The sequence below is a fragment of the Antedon bifida genome, chromosome 8 (genome assembly GCF_963402885.1).
Source record: "Antedon bifida chromosome 8, ecAntBifi1.1, whole genome shotgun sequence".
Classification (NCBI taxonomy): domain Eukaryota; kingdom Metazoa; phylum Echinodermata; class Crinoidea; order Comatulida; family Antedonidae; genus Antedon; species Antedon bifida.
In genome coordinates, this window is record NC_136233.1 from 11,442,039 (window position 1) to 11,467,355 (window position 25,317).

At 32.1% G+C, this 25,317-nt stretch overlaps 1 protein-coding gene across 1 annotated transcript in view; it reads right to left on the reverse strand.

The window, feature by feature from the left end:
- Positions 1 to 25,317, reverse strand: part of LOC144851086 (uncharacterized) — a 134,720-nt gene that overhangs the window by 98,281 nt on the left and 11,122 nt on the right. The window contains exons 4-7 of the mRNA XM_078708609.1: positions 22,831 to 22,956; positions 22,391 to 22,564; positions 21,312 to 21,437; positions 20,879 to 21,046 (exon numbers count right to left, since the gene is read on the reverse strand). Coding sequence (XP_078564735.1) covers positions 20,879 to 21,046; positions 21,312 to 21,437; positions 22,391 to 22,564; positions 22,831 to 22,956 — 594 coding nt within the window. The remainder of the gene's footprint in view (positions 1 to 20,878; positions 21,047 to 21,311; positions 21,438 to 22,390; positions 22,565 to 22,830; positions 22,957 to 25,317) is intronic.

Consider the following 25,317-nt stretch of genomic DNA (forward strand, 5'->3'; position numbering starts at 1 on the left):
AACGAGTACACAACGCAGCAAATTACTATCAATGCAAGTGATGTGGATTTTACATAATGTCAAGAAAGCATAACAATCTAAGAATACGTTCAACCATTGTGTATATAGTGTGCATTTCAATCTATTCTGTGTTCGAAATGTCTGTCATATTTGTCCTATCTCAGTTTTTGTTGTATACCTAGAATAAAGGACTAAACATAGATGATTGTGTTGGCAGATAATAAGTCCCGTGCACAACATGGCACTGATTCAAAAGGGTACTGATCCATGAAACGTTATTGTCTGGTACTAGATGTAACATCTTACAGCATATTATATACACCCAACATTCAGGCGTATCATGTAGAATTAATACTTCTCCATGACTGTACTAACTGTAATCCGCAAAAGAAAGGATTTAAGCATTAAAGGCCTACGCCTTAAATATGTCATATTATTACTTGATGTGCATAATTCTTACAAAATCTAGTGAAAGAAACAGTGGAAAAGTAGGCCTATTTCGAACATTCTGTTTGTGTCCTTAAAAGGCCTTTGTCTAGCATAATAGAATACGTGCATAATGAACGTAATGCAAGCTTTATGAAATGAAAAGTGATTATTGTTATATATACTATAGACAATGGTGAAATTTTGTGTAAACGCTTATTGTGGGCTTAAATGTAGGCTACTTCTGTGGTCACACAACTTTTTTTTTATTCACTAAAAATAGTTCAAGAAAATGCTTGTTGCTTGGTAAATTTGTTTTCACAAAGCTATGACGTACGTGTGTCCACCACTTTTGCCAAACTATAGGTTATTATGTGTTTACACAGGTAACAAATATAATACACCTGGTTGAATCTAGACAAAACGTGGGCCGAACCAAGGTCGTTTTAGCTATAGTGTCCAGCAGTGGTCACGCTGAGGAAGAGAATGCGTCTAGTCTGATTTTTTTTACTACCTGGTTTAATAAAGGTTATTGCTGCCGAATTGTACTAGCCTTCATATAGTGTAAGTCTACCCTGTATTGTTTCCATAAAACGAATAGAATAAAAAAGCTGCACCCCAGCAATCGTTCAGACTAAATCTAATCTCTTAAGCCTACACAACGTTGATCGTTCTGGAAAGACCACCTACTCATTACATACATTATTTTGTGATATCTGTGCCCGTATTTGACGCAATGCAATTACGTAGGCAAGACATATCACAACCGGCGGTTCACAAATGATCCATATCACGTTGTGATTGGTCAAATTACTTACGATGGGCCTACATCCTTCTCTTGCGTCCTAATGAGAACTAGCCTAGCATTATGCTAAAGAAAACACCATTAATATTAAATAAAAAATAACACTTAGAAAATCCCTTACTTAAGTGTAATATTTTTAATGGAAATAACTGTGAATACGGCCACTGAAACTTAGAGTGCTTTATGAGGAAAAGTGCATCATTTGACACGCAAGTACCATTCATATAAAATATTCAAGAATGTTAACCCCTAAAGTTTACTCGAGCTTTAGGAAGGACTACTAATGATCCTGTTCTTTTGTTTAAGCCGGAAACATCGTACCAATCTGTGCCGATATCACTAAATCTAAATGGGCATGCCTATTGATGTAGCCAATCCCAAAATACTTTCGTAAACCACACAAATGATCAATTATTCGCTTCGAAGGTGCGCAGGTACCGCACTCTTAACAATTATCTTGGTGATATGGTGTGACTTAGTGGGTCTAGGTCAAAATAATAGTTGAATATCAACCAACAATACGTGATATCAATACAGTATTGTAGTAACACTAAGTTACTAATTAATTTTCTAGCCTTGATAGCACAAAGATGATGAAAAGTCAGTTTCACATAATTATACTATATTGTATATTCTAGGAATGTAAAATGAAAGCTATACTAAAATGGATCAAGTGAACATACTATATAATAGCCGCTTCCCCTATGGATCATCGTATGTTTAAAAATGAAAATTATAGAAAAATTTAATCAATTCCGTTAAAAATAAATAAATGCTTCCATTACATTTTTTCTGGTAAATAAATTGTTTCGATCCAATTTTTTTTTGTCAAAGCGAATAATCATTATGCGACATTAAAATGTAAAAAAATCAACAAAAACATTTAAACAAATTATTTTTTCAGGGGACAATATATCTTTAATTATTAATTAGCCGTCAATCATACTCATATACGGAAGATTGTCCCAATAGCAAATTCCTTTCATAAGGATAAATATGATAAGCTTAAAATCATAACTATTATAATTAATATTTTATTTCATTTTTTTAAATGACCAAAAACAACAATAAAAACAGGTCAGGAAAAAAAAAGCGACATAGGCCACTATGACTCAATGAGTCAGTAATTCCTTTATATAATATAAAAATATAATACATTTGGTGGTTATGAAAAACACTATTTACATATAAAATCCAATTACAGTATCATATACAGACTTATTAATAACAATTAGTCTGGATTTTTGTAAGAGATCGCGTCCACAATATCTAGACAACTTTACCAAATTGTTTTCAATCAAAGACCTTATTTATGAAATTGGACCAAGTGTTCCTGTGACGCCGGTTGAAAAATGCTTTAGTTGATTCTGGTGTTATGAATATCAATATTCACTTTTATAACACCTTAATAAATTCCTGTCATTTGATAGGATTATTATGTGTCACATGGCGTGCAATAGTACGCACTATTGAACGGTCGTTGAATTGTACTACGCGTTTGGACATTTTACTATTGTTTTTTAAATACTACAGCGCCACCTATTTTTTAATTCCGCCGCGAAGATTCAGTGTGATGGGTATCGCGACGGAAGTACATTTTTGGAGAGATATGTATTAATTTAGACCAAAGAAAAACCATTTAGATTAGCTTTAGATCGTTTGTATAATTTTGATTAATTAATGGGAACATCTTCACAAGAACGAAGTTACGAAGTTTCGTAATGGTATCGCTGCCATTCTAGCCTAGCTAAGTCTGTTAGTAAAGTATTAGGCTAGGCCTAGACGCTTTAGCCTAACTAAGTCTGTTAGTAAAGTATTAGGCTAGGCCTAGACGCTTTAGCCTAGCTAAGTCTGTTAGTAAAGTATTAGGCTAGGCTTAGACGCTTTAGCCTAGCTAAGTCTGTTAGTAAAGTATTAGGCTAGGCTTAGACGCTTTAGCCTAGCTAGCATTAGGATTGTAATTAACACTACATTAGGTGTGTTTAAAAAAATCCAAATAAAATATTTAATATATAAAAAAACAAACACATAACCGTTACATCATAAACATGTATTATTTGTATAATAAGCTAAGATGCTCATTTTTCTGGCTGTTTTACTTTATCGTTTTGATTTAGCTTTTTGCTCATTTTATTTTGTATCTCCATTGAGATTCAGCCATTGATACCCACAGCATTGTCATTATTTTTTGTAATTTGCCTTTGGATTTATTTGTATACTAATATATAGATGACAAAAAATCGTTGATAGAGACAATAAAGTTCACCAAAACGATATTAAGGTGTACCAATAGAAGAAAGGGGGCGCCATACATACAGTGTGACGTCCGACACTGTTTTTACAATCATAAGCAAATTCTGTATGCACCTGTTATAAACCTACTAACCCAATTTAGTATAACTAGAGGGTGAGCTCGCTTCGCTCGCTCCCCCTCTAGGAAGTGTAGACGATGGTTCTCGGAATGATAATGTTCTTCTTTTACGTTTTCTGTCGGTTACCATTATTGAAAATGCTTGACATTCGTAAAACTAAACTATTCTGTTTCACAGTGTCTTAGATGATTAATAACATTTTAAAGTATAGTCTTTATTATTTGGTAGGGCGGAGGTGAGGAGGCGGAGTTCATTTGACTCGAGGGAGGGGCTTATTCGAGGGATATATGTTAAATTTTTTAGTTTTAATAATATGGTAACATAATCAAATGAAATCCTCTATCTAATAGATATGAAAAGTGGTAAAAAAGGAATAACAAATGCTTGGTAAATTGTAGATAACAGTGCGATGAATTCTACTACAAATAGTATAATTGTGTTATTAAAAATGTGGATGGGGTTTGGGGTGGGGGGTGATTATTATTCAAAGTGATGTTTTATTGGAGAGGCGTTTATTCAAATAAATATCATCCTAATAAGTATTAATACATTATTTAATTTAAACATCTTTTGAAACTAACTGCCGTGACAGAGTGGGCCATTTCGGCCCAAGAAAGAAAACATTACGGCTTGCAACATGGGCAGACATCTCGGTCCTAACAGGACACAGATAGCCTACAGTTATTCCTGCCAGCTTATTTAATAAAAACTCAGCTATCGGGATTTCACTCGATTAATGTCTTATCATCAAATCTCCCTATGTAATTTTATAATACTATTCCCCACAATATATTCCGATTCTTTATGGCGTATATTTAATTTGATCTTTATTAATTTGCAGTATAATTTTTATTTTTTAACTACTGTACCTTTCACACGCGCGGTCCGTTCCTAAAATAAACAAAAAACTAAAATGGCTATGACTAATGGCCAACTTAAGCTCCAGTCCTACTATAGTATCTGTTTTTTTTCTTCCGTCTTCCAAAGGGACACTGTATTGATTGATGGAAAGTGCCTGTTTCCAGTCACCTTTAGGGTCAAATCTATTATTTTAACTGCTCCCTTGTGTATAAAAGAGAGAAAATAGTTGAAACCAAGTTGCTGCAAGGTGAACTTATCATAAACCCGGAAATAACTTGACCGCCAAGAATTGAAATTGAGTAGAAAATCTACTGTTGAAATCATAAATGTTGTTAAAAAACTCTTTATAATATCTTGCTAAGATAGAAATATGGAAAAATAGCGTCGAACTGCACATTAATGTTATCAAATCTACGTTTCGCGGTACATCTGAGATAGAAAAGGTAGGTATCCAAGGCGGAGATTTGTACCGAAGTTTTTGCATTGTGCTCGCCTATGTCAGAATTAACCATAATTTATATATAGATACAGCCGTCACGTGATACATGTGAAACTGTATTACAGAATTTGCCTATGATACTGGACTTAATAATTAGTTGTTTCGTCCATTTTAAACAAAAATCTAATCATTAATTTCGTCAGACCTACTTAAATCATTGTTATACAAATCAAAGCGCTGATAATGAAAGTAAATCTAGCTATTTGCTCGTTTGTTTACACTAAACGAATTCATTAAATTTGAACGTCTTCCAATAGTTGTTCAACCAATAAAGCTTTGAATTGTTCCCATTATCTAAATACAAGTCTATTAATATTATTCTCAATTTAATTCCAATTCAAAGTTAGTTTATTAATTTACAATTGTAATAACACTGGTAATTTAATAGCGCCGTGTTAGTTGTTCAGTGTAGGCGCTCTGTAGTAGTATGGTATTCCGGGTCAATCGCGATGAATTAATGACGTAAAAACGAGTAAATATTATTGTTTAACAAAATATATAGCATCGATTTTTTAAGCAAGCAATTCTCATCTGTTAATTTTTTAATGAAATGTTTTCCTTCCCATGAATAGAAAATAGGATAGTAACCTCCGTTACAATTATTAATATTCAATTGTTATCATACGTTGTAATTAAGGCGTGCAGTTGTATTCAATACTTCCTCAAATAATAAATCAAATAAATAAAAAGACATCTTCAATAATATTATATATAAAATAAATACAAATACATCTACAATAATATTAAATATCAGTAAAATAGAAAACAGTAATTATACCTCATTACTAATATATAAAATGTAATTTTTTTTTAAACATGAAAAATGAAGATAAATAAAATCAGACTTTAAATGCGCCATTTTGCAGTATTAATAAAGTTATTCACTTCTGTAAAAAAATCAATTAAAAAATCATAATTTCACTTATAAAAAGACAAATGAAACGGTTAATTTTAACCAAAAATAAAAAAATTAAGTACTTTTTTGCTTTCAATTACTTTTTTGCAGGTAGGTAATTATTTTTTTCGATCAAGTTTTTTGTCAAAATCAATAACTATTACGCGACATCAAAATGGCATATTCAACAAAAAATGTGAAAAAAATGTTTCTTTAATATAATTTATGCATCAAATTTACACTGAAAAAACATAATAATTCGTTTTCATTAATCGCTTTATAATTGGCTACAATGTAAGCAAAACGTCAGCTCGTATTCGTTTATAACGGCGTTACTCACACACGACACACGCTTCTGTATCGATAAAGCAAACCACAGAAAAGGGGCAGTATCAATGAATGTACGAAAGTCAAAGAATAAATATTATTTTTCACATATATTATGTACAAGCGAAAATGTTGTAATTATCTCATTTATCAATTAAATTCGTATTTGATTTATTGATCTGATTTTGCACTAAATAGCAAACAACAAAGTTACTAATATGTTGGGATGTCTGTGAAGTTGGCTACTAGTTCCTAGTTCCTTTATTCATATTCAATTAAAGGGACAGTCACAAATATTATTTAAACAAACATATTTTAATACGTAATAACTGTTTAATTAGTTGGGGAGCCAGAAAGGGTTCACCTGCACCCTCTATGTTCACTATGCCAACAATGTTTTTTTTGCTTCCTTATATCAATACAAAATCAATTTTTTGCTGTTATCCGCCACTCTGACGTGAGCATGGTTTTAGGATAATAATAAAATATATAGATAAAATGCCGTTATAAATCAATCAACCGGGCCTACAATATTATAGATGTGAAAATAATAATGGATGGATAATAAAGGTGGACAAGAACACATTTTTTTTTCAGGGGACAATACATCTTTAAATAATGAACATTTAATCTAAAATGCTCATATATATATATATATATAATATAGGCCTATACTCTGATTCATTTAGGCATCGTTATGCACATGTTTATAGCTATGAATATGTACGTACACAAGTAAACACAACTTTCTAGAGTTCTAGATTATTAAACAATTTTGGGTAGGGTTTGATAAAAAAATAGCCATAAGTACATTTTTTCTTGTTCAAACATTTAATTCTTTATATCAATGTATAGAGTAATGTCTGCTCTACATTTCGGTTTTAATATTTGATTCACTTTGAATTCAGTTCAAATTGTATGCCATTACTTTACATATAACATATCCTGAAATCAGAAAAAATACAAACTTTGGTGACAACATCAGTATAACAAAAATGTATTCCCCAAAGTTGTTTGCCTTTTATCCATTCACACAAGGTCCATAGAATATATATAATCAAGAACAACGCAATTTAAGTGTTACCATAGAAGCTGAAGCTCCAAACTTTAGCCAAAACTGGATTTTTTACCACAAGTAAAAATACCCCTATTGAAAATAAATGGTACGGTCCATTCCCATGACCGACCAACACTTTATTGCTTTCAGTTTGTTTATAAGTCTTTCATCATCTTATATTAAAAATTAAAATTAAATTTCAACAATCCGTGTAAGAATTAATTAAAATCAACGTTTACCGACAGTGAAATAATAGGAAAATGCTGTAATTTAAAAAATGACCGTTACTATGGCAACAAAACACAGATAAACTTAAACATTTAGATTTACGAACGGCGTATGGATGCGAGACACTGAGTTGTACTTACTTAATTATTTATATTAAATGATTATTATAAATGAAGAAATAAAAGATATTCACATTAAAAACTATAGTATCGCCGACGAATATACGTAAATTATATACATCGTTTCACAAAAACACGTGCAGGAGGCCTATATACGTTTCAAACGTATGGTTATTAGTAATAGACGTCATCTTTACCTGGCCATGGACAACGATCGTACGTGTTTTGTACATGATTTGACACACTAACAACTTGAGTGTTTTTTTAAAAAGGGGAATCCCCGTCAGCAAAATAACGTACTGTTATAGAGGAAACATCTGCACGATCATAGAAGGCGCATCTCCGATATGGCTTATTCGGGGGTTTATAATTGAATTAACCATCCGCATATAATGATCATTTTAAACTATTTTAAACATTATAAATAAAAATATACACGTGATTTGCCTCAACAATAATCAATATAAACTTAATATTATCCTACATAAGGGACATAAAATATAAATAAAAATAAGGTGATCGAATAATATGGTGCTAACAACATTGTATGATGTATCTGCCACAGTATGCTGGCTTTACGGGCTATACATTGTAAAATTATTGTTTTCTTTTCGTAATTGTTTGCATGATAACAGACACAGACGTATGTTCTCTATATAATATATTTCCGAGACCTGTAAAATTAAAAAAAAAAGTAATGATTGATAATAAATATTTATTAACCAAATAAAAAATATCAATTAAATCTATATAAACGAAGAAAATGTATATCCCGCTAGCATGCATCCCGCTAAATACAAAATAGCGCGACCGATTTTAAACGCGACCGATATCATCAAACGTCTTAGCTCTAGCGGCGCGCCATACAAAATACCGGAAGTTGATTTTATCGCGACCGATTTCAAACGCGACCGCGCCTTTGAACATTATTATGGATACTGGCGCTATATAAATCTGATTGATTGATTGATTGATTGATATATATAGCTTTTGGTATTTACCTTTTTGGAATGTACATTGTAGTGTATAGCCTATATGTTTGATTGTAAATGTTGATAATTGTAAAAAGCACATTCGTTAGAACATGTAGCTTAAGTTAAAGCAATTATTGGTGTACCTGTTTCACAGAAAATGCCACTATAGCAAGATGGGCATGAGCAAGAATCGATATTACAGGTACCGGCAACAACAGTACAAACTCCTCCATTTTCACATAAGTTACCAGGCGCATACATTTACAGGTGCACGTAGAAGCAAAGACATTAGTAAAGGCTATTGTTGAACATCAGAGCAATTTTTACATGTTTGCATTTACAGTTTTTTCATAATACAAACATTAAAAAATTGCTCAAATGAACTTGCCCTAAGAAAAAGACATGCAGTAACAGATTATATTATTGGAAGTTGAATGATTTAAAATTGCTCATTTGAAAAAAAAAATCAGAAACAAAATAAACATTTTATCTATACTCACTATCTAATAACATATTGTAATTTTAAATAGATATAAAAGGTAAATGTTGAACTGTCATTCATATAAAATGAGCAATTTTAACATATATTTTGTAAGAGTACTAGAGGACAGACGCCATTAAATTTAGAGAAAACCCCCTCAACAAGAAAATATGATGGAGCCGTTCTGAAGAATTGCATTTTCCCTTGTATCTATTCGATGTGTATACATTCCTGGTAAATGCCACCAGTCAACATTAGGTAGGATCTTATAAAATAGAGTATGCTAAGGAATCACAGAAATAATGATAGTAATTAAAATGATCTACAATAAATGTATAGGCTTCCCGTAAATTAGGATTTTCTCATCCATTTAAAAAGCGTTAAAAGCCCAATGCAACTAATCAAATGGTTGGTTAAATAGTTTTTGAGAAAAGAAAATCATGTAAACTAGAAATTAGATAAAGAAATTACATTCAAAATAACCAAGCATACAGTAGTAAAAACATTTAAATAAGAAGAAATATTCGAATTAGCTGGGAAAAGAAATTTAAAATATAGACTCTAATATAAGCCCATCTCTCTAACAGACGGTGTCACGTTTGGGGAGGTAATATTTCTAAAAAATGAAAAAAATAACGTTAACGTTAAGTCAATGTTTTTGCTTAAGTCAGTTTTCAAAACAAACCAAGTCCATTCCATAATTTAAAAGAACAGGGGCGGATTGCTATAAGCGGTCTATAACCGGTCTTAGCGCTTAGCCGGCTATAATTCGTGACGTAGCAAGTAGTCTTATATTATAGACCATTGCTATACCGCGGTCTAACCTGTAAACGGTCTTTAAAATTAAAGCCTACTCGAAGGAGTCTTAAAACAGTCTTAAACCTCTCTTTTTGTTGCTTTTACGTATTATTTATCGTCAAAGAAAACCAATTGAACGAGTTTTAAGTGTTAAATCAAATAATAACGGTGATTTTATTGTTATATAGGCCTAGAATGGATTTTCTCGCGTAGAAATGTACGTACTGTTATGATTGTGAATTGAACAAGCGTGACGAACATTACCTTATTTGGTATTCTACGCGCAAAGTACGCCCTCAATTTGTTACTTTACGCGGTCTTATCTAAGACTGGTTTATAGCAATGGTCTATCAGGAGTGGCTTTAATAAGACCGTCTATCTGATAAAGCCGGCTTTAATCGGGGAGTTAAGACCATCAGTTAAGACTGTTTTATAGCAATCCACCCCTGGTCTGTTAATAAAATCTCAAATGTTCACGTTGAAGTACTTAAATAAATAGTACCTTTTATGGTATTATGAAAAGGTTTAATTGTATATTGTTATTTTAAAAATGAGTAGTTAAAAGAGTTTCATAGAGAGAGTAAGCATTTCTTTTGAATTAAAAGTGGAGTGCAAGTTGCCAAACATAATCATGAAACCGTCCAGGCTTAATTAAGTACCAACCGAAACATCAGCAATCATACTGAATGTCAAACCAGTATATTTACCTGTTTCACAGAATGCTCCAGTAAAACACGATGATGTACAGGAACATATGTAAGCAGTACAAGAACCAGCAAGCAGCTCCATTCTGGCGGGCATTATTGGCACATGTATTCACACCTAAAACATTTAGTTAAAATAAAAAACATTTGATATTACTTACATTCATACATTTAACATAATATCAACATGATACAAAATATATTAGTGGTAATTTAAATAAAACAAATAATGCACCTTAATAATTAAATGTGATATATGATTACCTGATTCGCAGAATGTTCCAGTGAAGCATGATGGACATGTACATGTGTAAGCAGTACAAGAACCAGCGACAGTGTTACAAGCTCCTCCATTCTGGCAGAGGTTTCCACTACATGCATTGACAGCTAAAACGTTTAGTTAAAACATTTCAATGAAAAATCACATAAAATTTGTTATTATTTACATTCATACATTTAAAAATAATTGCAATATAATAAAAAAAAGGTGTAATAGTAATTTAAATAAAATAAATGACGTGCCATAATAATACATATGATATATGATTACCTGTTACACAGAAAGTTCCAGTGAAGCATGATGGACATGTACATGTGTAAGCAGTACAAGAACCAGAGACAGTGTTACAAGCTCCTCCATTCTGGCAGAGGTTTCCACTGCAGGCATTGAGAGCTAAAACATTTAGTTAAAAACATTTCAATGAAAAATCACATGACATTTGTTATTATTTACATTCATACATTTAAAAATAATTACAATATAATAAAAAAAAATGTAATAGCAATTTAAATTAAATAAATGACGTGCCTTAATAATACATATGATATAAGATTACCTGATTCGCAGAATGTTCCAGTGAAGCATGATGGACAGGTACATGTGTAAGCAGTACAAGCGACAGTGTTACAAGCTCCTCCATTCTGGCAGTCATTATTGGCACATACATTGACAGCTAAAACATTTAGTTAAAATAAAAAACGTTTGATATTACTTACATTTATACATTTAGCATAATAAAAACATAATAAACAATATAAGAGTGGTAATTTAAATAAAACAAATAATGCGCCTTAATAGTTAAATTAGGAAAATAGTAAAATGTTTCATCTATGGTGTAGGTAGCTTTTGGTGTTTATCTTTACCTTTTTGGAATGTACATTGATGGTACAGTATATGTTTGATTATAAATCTTGATAATTGTAAAAAGCACATTCGTTAGAACATGTAGCTTAAGTAAAAGCAATTATTTGTGTACCTGTTTCACAGAAAATGCCACTATAGCAAGAAGGGCATGAGCAAGAATAGCTATTATAGGTACCGGCAGCAACAGTACAAACTCCTCCATTTTCACATAAGTTACCAGCACATACATTTACAGGTACACGTAAAAGCAAAGACATTAGTAAAGGCTACTGTTGAACATCAGAGCAATTTGTACATGTTTGCATACAGTTTTTTCATAATACAAACATTCAAAAATTGCTCAAATGAACTTGCCCTAAGAAAAACACATGCAGTAAAAGATTATGGAATGACCTACCAGCCTCTATTAGATCATGTTCGTCTATTCAGATTGAGCTCTTTCATACACCGCGCCGTTGATCACTTACTGCTGGAATTGGCGCGTTACAAATTCGTACTATTATTATTATTATATTATGGGAAGTTGAATGATTTAAAATTGCTCATTTGAAAAAAAAAATCAGAACCAAAATAAACATTTTATCTATACTCACTATCTAATAACATATTGTAATTTTAAAATAGATATACTGTAAAAGGTAAATGTTGAACTGTCATTCATATAAAATGAGCAATTTTAACATTATATTTTGTAAGAGTACTAGAGGACAGACGCCATTAAGTTTAGAGAAAAAACCCTAAAAAAAGAAAAGGGAGCCGTTCTGAAGAATTGCATTTTTCCTTTGTATCTATTCGATGTGTATACATTCCTGGTAAATGCCACCAGTCAACATTAGGTAGGATCTCATAAAATATGAGAGTATGCTAAGGAATCAAAGAAATAATGATAGTAATTAAAATGATCTACAATACATTAGGCTACCCGTAAATTAGGATATATTTTCTCATCCATTTAAAAAGCTTTAAAAGCCCAATGCAACTAACCAAATGGTTGATCAAATAGTTTTTGAGAAAAGAAAATCATGTAAACTAGAAATCAGATAAAGAAATTACATTCAGAATAACCAAGCATACAGTAGTTAAAACATTTAAATAAGAAGAAATATTCGAATAAGCTGGAAAAAGAAAGTTAACATATACTCTAATATAAGCCCATCTCTCTAACAGACTGTGTCACGTTTGGGGAGGTAATATTTCTAAAAAATGCAAAAAAGTCAATCCTTTTGCTTGCTTCAACAATAGTAATATCGAATTTAATAGCAAATTCAGATGGTAGAAAAGGAATCGAAGTGCGATAGAAATTAATAAATGTTATAATGTGAAGAATACCAAAAACTAGAGCAATTTTATTCTATTTTTATTAATACTGCATAACATCAGAGGATTGTCATAAACAATTTTTAATGTAAAGTTATTTAAAAAGGAAATTAGTATAATAATCAATAGATTTTCCTACAACCATTGGTGTAACTTTACTACACCCATTGATATAATTCTTATGCACTCATTGATATAAAGTTGTTATACACCCATGATATAACCCTTCTTCACCCATTGTCACTCTTCTACACCCATTGATATAACCCTTCTTCACCCATTGTCACTCTTCTACACCCATGATATAACCCTTCTTCACCCATTGTCACTCTTCTACACCCATTGATATAACCCTTCTTCACCCATTGTCACTCTTCTACACCCATGATATAACCCTTCTTCACCCATTGTCACTCTTCTACACCCATTGATATAACTCTTCTACACCCATTGATATAACTCTTCTACACCCATTGATATAACGGTTCTACACCCATTGGTCTCGCTCTTCTATACCCATGATATAACTAACTCCTCTACATCCATTGGTGTCATTCTTCCACACCCATTGGTATAACTCTTCTACACTCATTGATGTCACTCCTGTACACCCATTGGTATAACTCTTCTACACCCATTGGTATAACTCCTCTACACCCATTGGTATAACTCCTCTACACCCATTGGTATAACACCTCTACACCCTTTGGTATAACTCCTCTACACCTACGGATATAACTCTTCTCACCCATTGATGTCACTCCTCTACACCCATTGATATAACTCCTCTACACCCACTGATATAACTCTTCTCACCCATTGATGTCACAATACTGCACCAATTGATATAACTCCTCTACACCCATTGATATAACGGTTCTACACCTATTGATATAACTCCTCTACACCCATTGATATAACTCCTCTACACCCATTGATATAACTCCTCTACACCCATTGGTATAACTCTTCTACACCCATTGGTATAACTCTTCTACACCCATTGGTATAACTCTTCTACACCCATTGGTATAACTCTTCTACACCCATTGGTATAACTCTTCTACACCCATTGGTATAACTCTTCTACACCCATTGGTATAACTTTTCTACACCCATTGGTATAACTCTTCTACACCCATTGGTATAACTCCTCTACACCCATTGGTATAACTCCTCTACACCCATTGATATAACTTATCTACACCCATTGGTATAACTCCTCTACACCCATTGATATAACTTATCTACACCCATCGATAACTCTTCTACGCCCATTGATAACTCTTCTCCACCCACTGATAACTCTTCAACCATTGATGTAACCCTTTGTTTCTGCTTCCGCTTCCGTGGAAAATATCTCAGGGTAAACAATACCTGTTTGACAGAAACTTCCACTGAAACATGATGGACATACGCAAGTGTATGCGGTGCAGCTGCCTGCAAAGGCGGTGCAAGCCCCTCCGTTTTGACACAAGTTTCCGTTGCACGGATTTTGAACTACAATTTACAATGATAATGAAATGACATGAAGTGTTAGAAATATTAGATTAAATGATACTTAAATGATAACCGCTCACCAAAATTAAACGGAATATATTTAGATTCACCAAAATAGTAATATATTCCAAAAGAGTTATTATTATAGTTATTATAGAATATTAAAGGTTAAAATGATATGAGAAAACAAAGATGAAATATTTGGAAACAAACAAAATAGAGATGGGAGAAAGTAATATGATTAGTTGTAGATAACACAGCAATGTTTGTCTCAGGATCGCGCATAAATCGAAATTGACTCGACAGGAGAGGGCTACACCTATCAAACGCAGGTACGAGAAAACTCCTTCACAAAATAAATAGCTATCATAGACTCATCAAGCCTTCACAACGACGACAACATAATCCAAACGGAAGATTTCAAGGCAATGACAATAGAAAGCGTCTAAACTTCGCGAATCAAAGAAACTCCAATTTTGTAAACCAAAGAACCCAGAACTTTGCGGACCGTCAAAACAACCGGAATTTTAACCGGAACTATAGAGGGTGCTTTAACTGCGACAACTTATTATCAATGTAATCAAGTCACTTGGCTCGATATTGTGAATCAAGACCATAACTAGGTTAGTGGCCATGTAACGAGTGCCGGGTAACCAGCAGAACTATCAAGTAAGAACAATGAAACTAAATCTGTAAATGACAAAATTAACTCCAACTTAGATAATCATGTTATTAGACCTATCATAAACGACAGGCAAAGCGTTAACAGACTGTCATGCTATGATCAATGTGCTACGAAAATGGCAAAAGCCGGAGGTCTAAAACTTGGTCATTTAAATCCATAGAGCATTGTAAATAAAATGGATGAACTTACAGTTATCTTAAATAAACTAAACATTGATATTCTTTGCATCAGCGAAACTTTTCTAAACGAGAATATTACCGACGCTTTTGTCAGTATTGATGGGTTTAATATAGTTAGACACGATAGAAGAGATAGACATATATATAACATATATCTTAAAAACGGTATATCGTTTAAAGAAAGACATGACTTAAGTAATGACGTTGTGGAGGGTGTCTGGATTGAATTAACAAGAAAAAAATCCGATAATATTTTAATCTATGCATTATATCGTCCGCCGGATAGTACTAGTGATTACTTTGAATAATTGATATTATTGAAACGGCATCAGCTGAAAACAAGGAAATAATTATTTTGGGTGATCTAAATATTGATTATAAATTTGATTATAAATTTGATGAGGATCTATATAAGAACCTAGTTAATGTGTTCTCTCTGCAACAATTAATTACCAAACCAACACGAGTTACTCAAACAACGTCAACTTGTATTGACCTTATTCTCAGCTCAATGCCTGACCAACATTCTATAAGTGACGTAGCCAAAGTTGCTCTCAGTGACCATTTCATGGTATATACTTGTTTGAAGTCAATTAAGGAACCTATTAAACATAAAACTGTTACTTTTAGAAATTTCAAAAACTTCGACAAAAATGCATTTATCAATGATATACGGGAATGCGAATCATTACAAGATATCGACATTTCCTTAGATATAAATGAAATGTGGACAAATTGGCGGAATTCATTCTTAGCTATTTGTAACAAGCATGCACCATTCATAACAACTAGAGTAAAACATAGATATAACCCATGGATGGCACCCGATAGTATTAAGTTAATATATAAACGTGATTATTGTAAGACACTATTCGATAGGCACAAAACACAACACCATCTACAAGAATTTCGTAAAATTAGAAATTTAGTGAATAAGAGTATAAAAAATGCTAAATCTAGCTATTACGATAATATAGGAAACAAATTTAAAAATGACCCAAAACAGCTGTGGCGCGAACTAAATCAAATTACTGTTAAAGCAGAGAGAGCCAATTCATCCCGACATTGACTGCGACGCAATTAGTGATTATTTTGCAATCATAGGACAAACCATCCCAAGTAAATTGAATAACACGACTCTAGATTGGACAAATCCAAATTGTAGAAATTCTTTTTCACTTGAACAATTGACAGAAGAAGATATATTTAAAGCTGTTTTAAGTCTACCGGATAGTAGCAATAATGATATGTTTATGTTTTGATAGTAAATTGCTAATTGTTTCGACACCATTGATCATTCAATTTTAATAAATAAACTTTCACACTATGGATTCAATACCGTCGAAATAGATTGGTTCAGAAATTATCTAAGCAATAGAAAACAAATTGTCGTTTGCGACGGTAGTAAATCCAAAGCAACCAATATTGACATAGGTATACCGCAGAGAAGTTCGTTAGGTCCTATTAAATTTTTAATATTTATTAATGATATTTCACAGTACATGTTAATGGGAGTTCAACAAACGAAATCAATCAAAAGCTTCAAACTATTATGGATAATGTCAATTCATGGTATGAGGGCAACAAAAGTTATGTTAATTCGAGGACAACGTTCTAGCCCAGATGGTGATATTAATATTTTCTTAAATGGTAAAAAGCTTGAAAATTCTAAGCACACTTGATATCTAGGTGTGGAAATTGACGAACATTTAACGTGGAATCATCATGTTAGGAATCTGTGTAAGTCACTTGGACACAAAATTACAATTTTTAACAAAGTAAGTAGATTTCTAAACAAAAGCCTTCTAGAAAAAATTTACAGAATGACTATACAGCCATGTAGCGACTATGTCATTTCTGTATGGGGTAATACATCAGAAACAAATATAAGTAAAATCTTTAAGTTTCAAAAACGAGCGGCAAGAATAATTACGAACCACGACTTCATAAACAGTAGAGGTGAAAACATAGTTAAACAATTATCTTGGCAAAGTTTTGAGCAGAGAAGAAATTACTCCCTTGCTACCCTTATGGTGCTGCACCAGATAGACTTTGTAATGAAATCGAGATGGTAATAGACAGACATAGATATAACACGAGAGCTTCTTTTCTTTTTTTTTCTTTTAACCATATTTAATGAGGGTGATCCATCCAGCTATTGCTGATCATTAGGGACCCTCAGAGGTTCACAAGACAAACATATACACAAGATGCTTTACATAAACAAAGTCTTATTACAAGTCTTTGGGAGTGGAGTAATTTGGTCCTTAGAAAAAATCCTGACATGTGACGGGACTTGAACCCAGGACCCTTGGAGTGGTAGCCAAGCATCATAACCACCAAGCCACAACTCCACTCCTTCTGAGACATTAAATGTTGTTCCCCCAATACCAAACACGAATAAAATGAAAGAACAATCACTGAAGGTCGCATGGGCAAACACATGGAATAACATACATTTTGACATTCAAAATTCAATTTCCATTAATGCGTTCAAAGCGAGTTATAAAAACACTTTTTTTTATCTAGGGAAATACTTTTTTAAAATTTTAAATCTGTTCAATGTATATTTTTATGTGGTGTATTCTTTTTTATGAATATTTTTTAACTTTGATTTTTAAGCATAATTTTGTATTTTTAATGTATGGTTCTCACATTTTAGTATTATTTTAGACTGTTTAATTATTATAATAACGCATTGAATCGACACTGTTAACATTTTTTTACTATTTTTAAGAAACTACTATATATGTAACCTTTATATATGGACCTTTTGAAAAACAACAATGTCCCCGTTGTGGGACAACGTTGATATTGTTATCCAGTGGAAATATGTTTATAAATATATAAAAATAAATAAATTAGTAAGACTGGAAATATGAATAATAGAAAATAGCAAAACTTGCAAAGCCAAACAAAATAATATTACAATATAGAATGATAGTCTATAAAATAAATAATGATAATGTTTTATTTCTTATAATAGTAAGTCTTTGATTAGAAGCAATGGACTGCTACAGGGGTTATACTTTTATAATTTGCAGGAGCAATATAATATAAATTAAGTCTATATGATCTGTACAGATCTTAATACTATGCAAAATAGTGGGTAGTGGATGTCGACATAGTGTCATTCGATTGAAAGGGAGGCCCTCATGAATAAAATTCCAATAAATTGTTGTTTAAATTGCTGTTGATATTATGAAAATTTAAACAATGAGGGTACTATTAAGGGATTTAGGCTATGTGATTATGATAATGAGCATCATACTGAGATTATGGTCATGATACTTATATTGTTATTAGAATTATAAAATTTAAATGTGATTAGGATCATGAAATTTATACAAAAATTCTGATCATGGTATTTAGAATATGAGATTATGATCGTAACATTTAGAATATGAGATTTTAAATAATGATGAGACTATGATATTTAAAATATGAGATTTACAATATAGGATTATGACCATGAGATATATTTAAAATAATTATGAGATTTTGATCATGAGAATTAAAATATGAGATTATGATCATGAGATTTAAAATATGAGATTATGATCTTCAGATTTAGAATATGAAGATTAAAATCTTGAAATTTAGACTCATAGGATTATGGTCATGAGACTATAAGTACTTTATAAGCTTTAGATGATGAGATTATGATTAGGAGATTTGAAAATGCAATAATACACATAATTTGTTTACCAATTTCGCAAAAATTCCCTGAATAACATTCAGGGCATGTGCATGTATAATCAGTGCATGAACCAGCTACTGAGAAACAGGTGGCTCCATTCTGACAAGAATATGAATCACATGGATTTGCCATAGCTAGGAATACAATTATTTTAAAATAGCAGTAATAACAAAAGCAAATTTTTGTTTTGTATGTCTTCGGCAGAAAGTAGTGTGATTATCTAGCTGCCTGCTAGTTAGGTAATACTGTGATCTTGCTTTGTTTTCCAACAATCACTGAGGTTCTATACCTCTGATCAGGATTTTGGGGAAATAAAATCCAGTATCGTCTATTAATTGTCTCTACTTGTGGGCTTTCGACCATTTGTTATTAACAATATATCTTAATACCATATCCTAAACACCAATTTCAGGATATATTTAAACAATTCTGAGTCATACTACGACTACATACTACTCTGTCCGTCAGAAAAAGCAAGAAACTGTAAAATTACCTATTATTAACAGCTAAAAAAAGCTAAAATATAAAAAAGACAACTTTATAGTAAAACCATGTTTTGTCATTGTTCTTTATCATACCTGTTTCACAGGATGTTCCAGAAAAACATGCTGGGCAGGAACATGTGTAAGCAGTGCAGGAACCAGCAACAGCGTTACAAACACCTCCATTCTGACAAGGACTGTTAGAACAGCCATCAGCAGCTGAAATGAAATGCATATAAATACAATTCACTCTTAAAATCATGTTTTCAACCTCCTTGTTTAAAGAATACAATGAACAAATATATCAGAAAACAGTCAAATAAATTGCAGATTAACATTTAATTTATCATTTCAACTCCTGCTACTACTATGGCCCGTTTATACTAGGACGATACCGAACCAAGATAAATATACATTTTTTCTACATAAAACAAAATATATTAAAAAGTCCAGTATGAATTCCCAAAGTGATTCTGATTTTCTTTCTTTTTAAGATTACTGTATAATGTTAAAAACAAACCAACCTGTTTGGCAGTTGGTTCCTCCAAAGCAACCTTGACAGGTACAGGTATATGTTGAACCAGCAACGTTACAAACTCCACTGTTGAAGCATGGGTTTGGTGAGCAGACATTTACTAAAAATAAAATAATATAGCAAATGTTTGTTTTTTCAAACTCATCATTCCTATTTAAAAATGCTGTTGTATTATTAAATATGTTATGATTGATAAACCAACTGTATGTGTATTCAGTGAAAACTATAGCATGTTTTAATAGGCAGAAGCGCAACTTGTAAATATGTTTGATACTCATCGTGAGCACGATAAATATATTTAAGAGAAACCTGGAAAAATTGAAAACAGGGTGTTTATATGATGGTTCATCATACATCATCCACCAACTGTACAAAAGTCTAGGAAGTCGGTTATGTTCCGCCTACAATTTTTATCCGAAACAAGGTAAAAATAAACAAGGTGTTCTTACTGATTGTTGTACACTGACTTATCTATGTGCACTTAAAAAGTACCCACATAGTCTTTAGGACGTCAACACCTGACGTCAAATAGTTGGCACAGACCATCTTAAAAAGGAGTACGTCCAACAATGGACTCATTCCAAGATAATATGTTTTTTCATAAAACATAATGAATCAGTTTATCGTTTTCACTTACTGTACCAAATCCTTAAATATTTACTCAAAATAGATTCAAATCATAAAAACCTTCAATGGTTAACTAAATAGTATTTAGTCGAGTGAAATAAAGGTTCTTATATATCGTTGACGTTGACTGTTGACTGGAATTAATTTAGATATTTACCTCCACATGTATTCCCACATGAAGTAGAGTCCAAAAAGTTGTTTTGATTTCCATTACAGTAAAAAGCAAATGCATCGCAGCTTGTAGTTTGGCTGTTGTAGGAATATCTTAATTGACCAGCTATTCCACAGGTAGTGGAGTCATCAGTGGCCTGTGGTGTTAATGTACAGATATCTGAAAGAAACATGTATTCATTTTACAAAGTATTTTATTTATTCAAAGAAAATATAAGTAAATATAAAAAATGAGTAATTACAAAAGAAGGCAATAACACCTCAATAACATTAAATATCTATCCTACTATATATTTATCATAATTGTAACAATAACAGTGAAAACTATTTTTATTAGTATAACTTTAACACTTTAAATTACCAAATTAAATTAAAGCAAGGTCTACTGTACATCATTGAATATAGTGAGAGTTTAAGACACTTACCGACTTCACAGTTTGTTCCTGTGTATCTACTACTAGCACACGTACACGAATATGAAGAACCATCTACAGCAGTACATGCTCCACCATTCTGACATGGGTTTGTAGTACAAGGAGTAGTAGTAGTAGCTGAAATCAAATTCAATAGCAGCACAAAGGTTATAAAATAATTAAGTGAGTTATTAGAGTTGTTATTATCAGATTTTGAGCAGAAGGCAAAGGTACTGCAAACCATTATAGCTATAAAACCACCACAATTAACCTAAAATAACTCAGTGAATCTTTAGGAAATAGTAGGGGGATACTCTGGTCTTGTTCATCCCGCCTTTGTCGTTAATGGTTAGCAGACAATTCAAAATGGCCAAATGATGATACGATTGGAGAAGTAATGTCCAACAGTGGACTGACCACAAGATAATGATACTAATATGATAGCATACAGCCGTTATGATGACAACAGTATTTAAACTTTTATTTTAAGTATTCTTGGATCACTTATAAGTTATTATTAATTGCGTTTATCATGTGATCTTTTGACAATGAAAACCAATTAGTACTTAGCATGTTTGAATTGACAGAAACAGAACCCGTAAATATGTTTAATACTCATCGTGAGCAGGATAAATATATTTAACCTGGACAAATTTAAAACAGGGTACAAGAGTCAAGAAAATCGGTTATGTTTCGCCTACATTCTTTATGAAAAACCAGACAAAAAGAAAGAAGGTTTTCATGCGGTTTCGTGAACACTGACTCATCCATGTGAGATGATATATCATTCTTTAAAGATGATCCCACAATGATAGAATAGTTTAAAGGAGTGGAATCACCCCAAGATAATGATGATAATAATCTGGTAACATGCGAGGTGGTGTTTATATACTGTAGTTCACCGTACAATCTAATGAGGGTAACAAACCATAATCAGTTTGTACACAATTCTTAATATGCGCTCCGCGAACAAAACATAGATGGAATTAAAATCAATAAAACTTTCAATGGTTAATGCATTAGAATTTTATTGGAAACTTAGACTTATAAATCGTTGAAGTTGACTGATTGAACTTAATTTAGATATTTACCTCCACATGTATTCTCACATGAAGTAGAGTCCAAAAAGTTGTTTTGATTTCCATTACAGTAAAAAGCAAATGCATCACAGCTTGTAGTTTGGCTGTTGTAGGAATATCTTAATTGACCAGCTATTCCACAGGTAGTGGAGTCATCAGTGGCCTGTGGTGTTAATGTACAGATATCTGAAAAAAAACATGTATTCATTTTACAAAGTATTTTATTTATTCAAAGAAAATATAAGTAAATATAAAAAATGAGTAATTACAAAAGAAGGCAATAACACCTCAATAACATTAAATATCTATCCTACTATATATTTATCATAATTGTAACAATAACAGTGAAAACTATTTTTATTAGTATAACTTTAACACTTTAAATTACCAAATTAAATTAAAGCAAGATCTACTGTACATCATTGAATATAGTGAGAGTTTAAGACACTTACCGACTTCACAGTTTGTTCCTGTGTATCTACTACTAGCACATGTACACGAATATGAAGAACCATCTACAGCAGTACATGCTCCACCATTCTGACATGGGTTTGTAGTACAAGGAGTAGTAGTAGTAGCTGAAATCAAATTCAATAGCAGCACAAAGGTTATAAAATAATTAAGTGAGTTATTAGAGTTGTTGTTATCAGATTTTGAGCAGAAGGAAAAGGTACTGCAAACCATTATAGCTATAAAACCACCACAATTAACCTAAAATAACTCAGTGAATCTTTAGGAAATAGTAGGGGGATACTCTGGTCTTGTTCATCCCGCCTTTGTCGTTAATGGTTAGCAGACAATTCAAAATGGCCAAATGATGATACGATTGGAGAAGTAATGTCCAACAGTGGACTGACCACAAGATAATGATACTAATATGATAGCATACAGCCCTTATGATGACAACAGTATTTAAACTTTTATTTTAAGTATTCTTGGATCACTTATAATTTATTATTAATTGCGTTTATCATGTGATCTTTTGACAATGAAAACCAATTAGTACTTAGCATGTTTTTCTTATTGACAGAAACAGAACCCGTAAATATGTTTGATACTCATCGTGAGCAGGATAAATATATTGAAGAGAAACCTGGACAATTTTAAAACAGGGTACAACAGTCAAGAAAATCGGTTATGTTTCGCCTACATTTTTCATGCAAAACCAGACAAAAAGAAAAAAGGTTTTCATGCGGTTTCATGAACACTGACTCATCCATGTACATTTTAAAGAACCCACAGAGTTACCTGAAATAAAACTTAATAGCAGCACAACGGGTATAAAATAATAAAGTGAATTATTACAAAATAGTTCTTATTTCAGACTTTGAGCAGAAGGCGGTTACTTCAGACTCATCATTCTTTAAAGATGATCACAAAATGATGGAATAGTTTAAAGTAGTGGAATCAGCCCAAGATAATGATGATAATAATCAGGTAACATGCGAGGTGGTGCTTATTATTATTATATATTATAGTTCACCGTACAATATAATAAGGGCAACAAACCACAATCAGTTTATCCTTTTCACTTAGGCCTAATGTACACAATTCTTAATATGCGATCCGCAAAAAAAAGGATAGATGGAATTAAAATCAACTAGACATGAAACTCGTCACTTTGACGAGTTAGTTATCCGCACGACAAACGCCACATGCACGCCATACGTTGGAATATTGCACACGGAAAAAGATTATGGCATTATGACCTGAACTGAAGACTATGATATGTTGTTATTGCTGAATTCTATTATTTTGATTCATATATAGTATACACAGTGTAATCTGTATACATATCACATACAGTGTAGAATAGGGGAAATTACGGGACCCGCTATTTATTGCAATTTTTAACATGTTGATGGTTTTAAAATGAAACGCGAAGGTAGCAATTTTGGAAGGAAATTATCTCAGCAACAACATATTAACGTGTAGAAGAAATTTGAATAGGTGAAATATTAATGCGCGCTCTTTTAAATGTAATGAACTATGACGTAAAATATGAAAATACGACTTTTTTTATTTAACTGGCCATATGATGACGTCACCACATCCGATTGGCAAAATTTTCACATGATTTTGTATCTACAATCCAATAGCTTCAAGAAAACGTTTTAATCGTTATTATCACATTTTATTCTTACGAGCTATAACAGATTGAAATTTACTGTAAAGATGAAATTAATGCCACACGTAATTTAAATTTTTAGGCATGATGACGTCATAAAAATTAAAATATTTTTAACTCATGCTAAAGATAGTTCATTGACCTAGACAATATCAAAATCGGGGTGAAAATGGAAAACGGATAAGTGGAGATGCGCTCTATTAAATGTGAGGAGTTATGACGAAAGATACAAAAATCCTAAATTTCATATTCGCGTGGCCATACGATGACGTCACAATGTCCAGTTAGCCAAATGAATGCATGATCTGATATCTACAACTCATCAACTTCCAGAATGTTTAATAAAAATAATTTTTACCGTTTAGTTTAAAAACTACGATTGTTTAAAAAAAGGCTTAATTTTGACGAATTTTTGAAGTTTTTTATCAAAAAAGCGCGCAAATTATCATATTCTACGTGCAAGTATGACGTAATTTGAAGTCGAAATGGTTTAAAAGTTGGTAAAATTACTAGAAAAGGCTGAAAAAACATAAATCACTTGAAAAAATGACGTTGTTAACGCTACGTGTGCACCACGCGCGTAAAAATGTGCGCACGTGTGGGAATTTTCGACATGCTCAAAATGACATGAAACGCGTAGAAAGTTGATTAGAAATTGATTTTTCGCATTGTAAAATTTTAAACGCGTGTGCGCGCGTAACTTCGTGTAAAACATGCCATTTTTAGTTCACAAAAAGTTAGCGCACGATATAAATTAGACTTTTGCTAAGTTTCAATTTAAATTGTTATATGGTTTTCGATCTATGTTAAA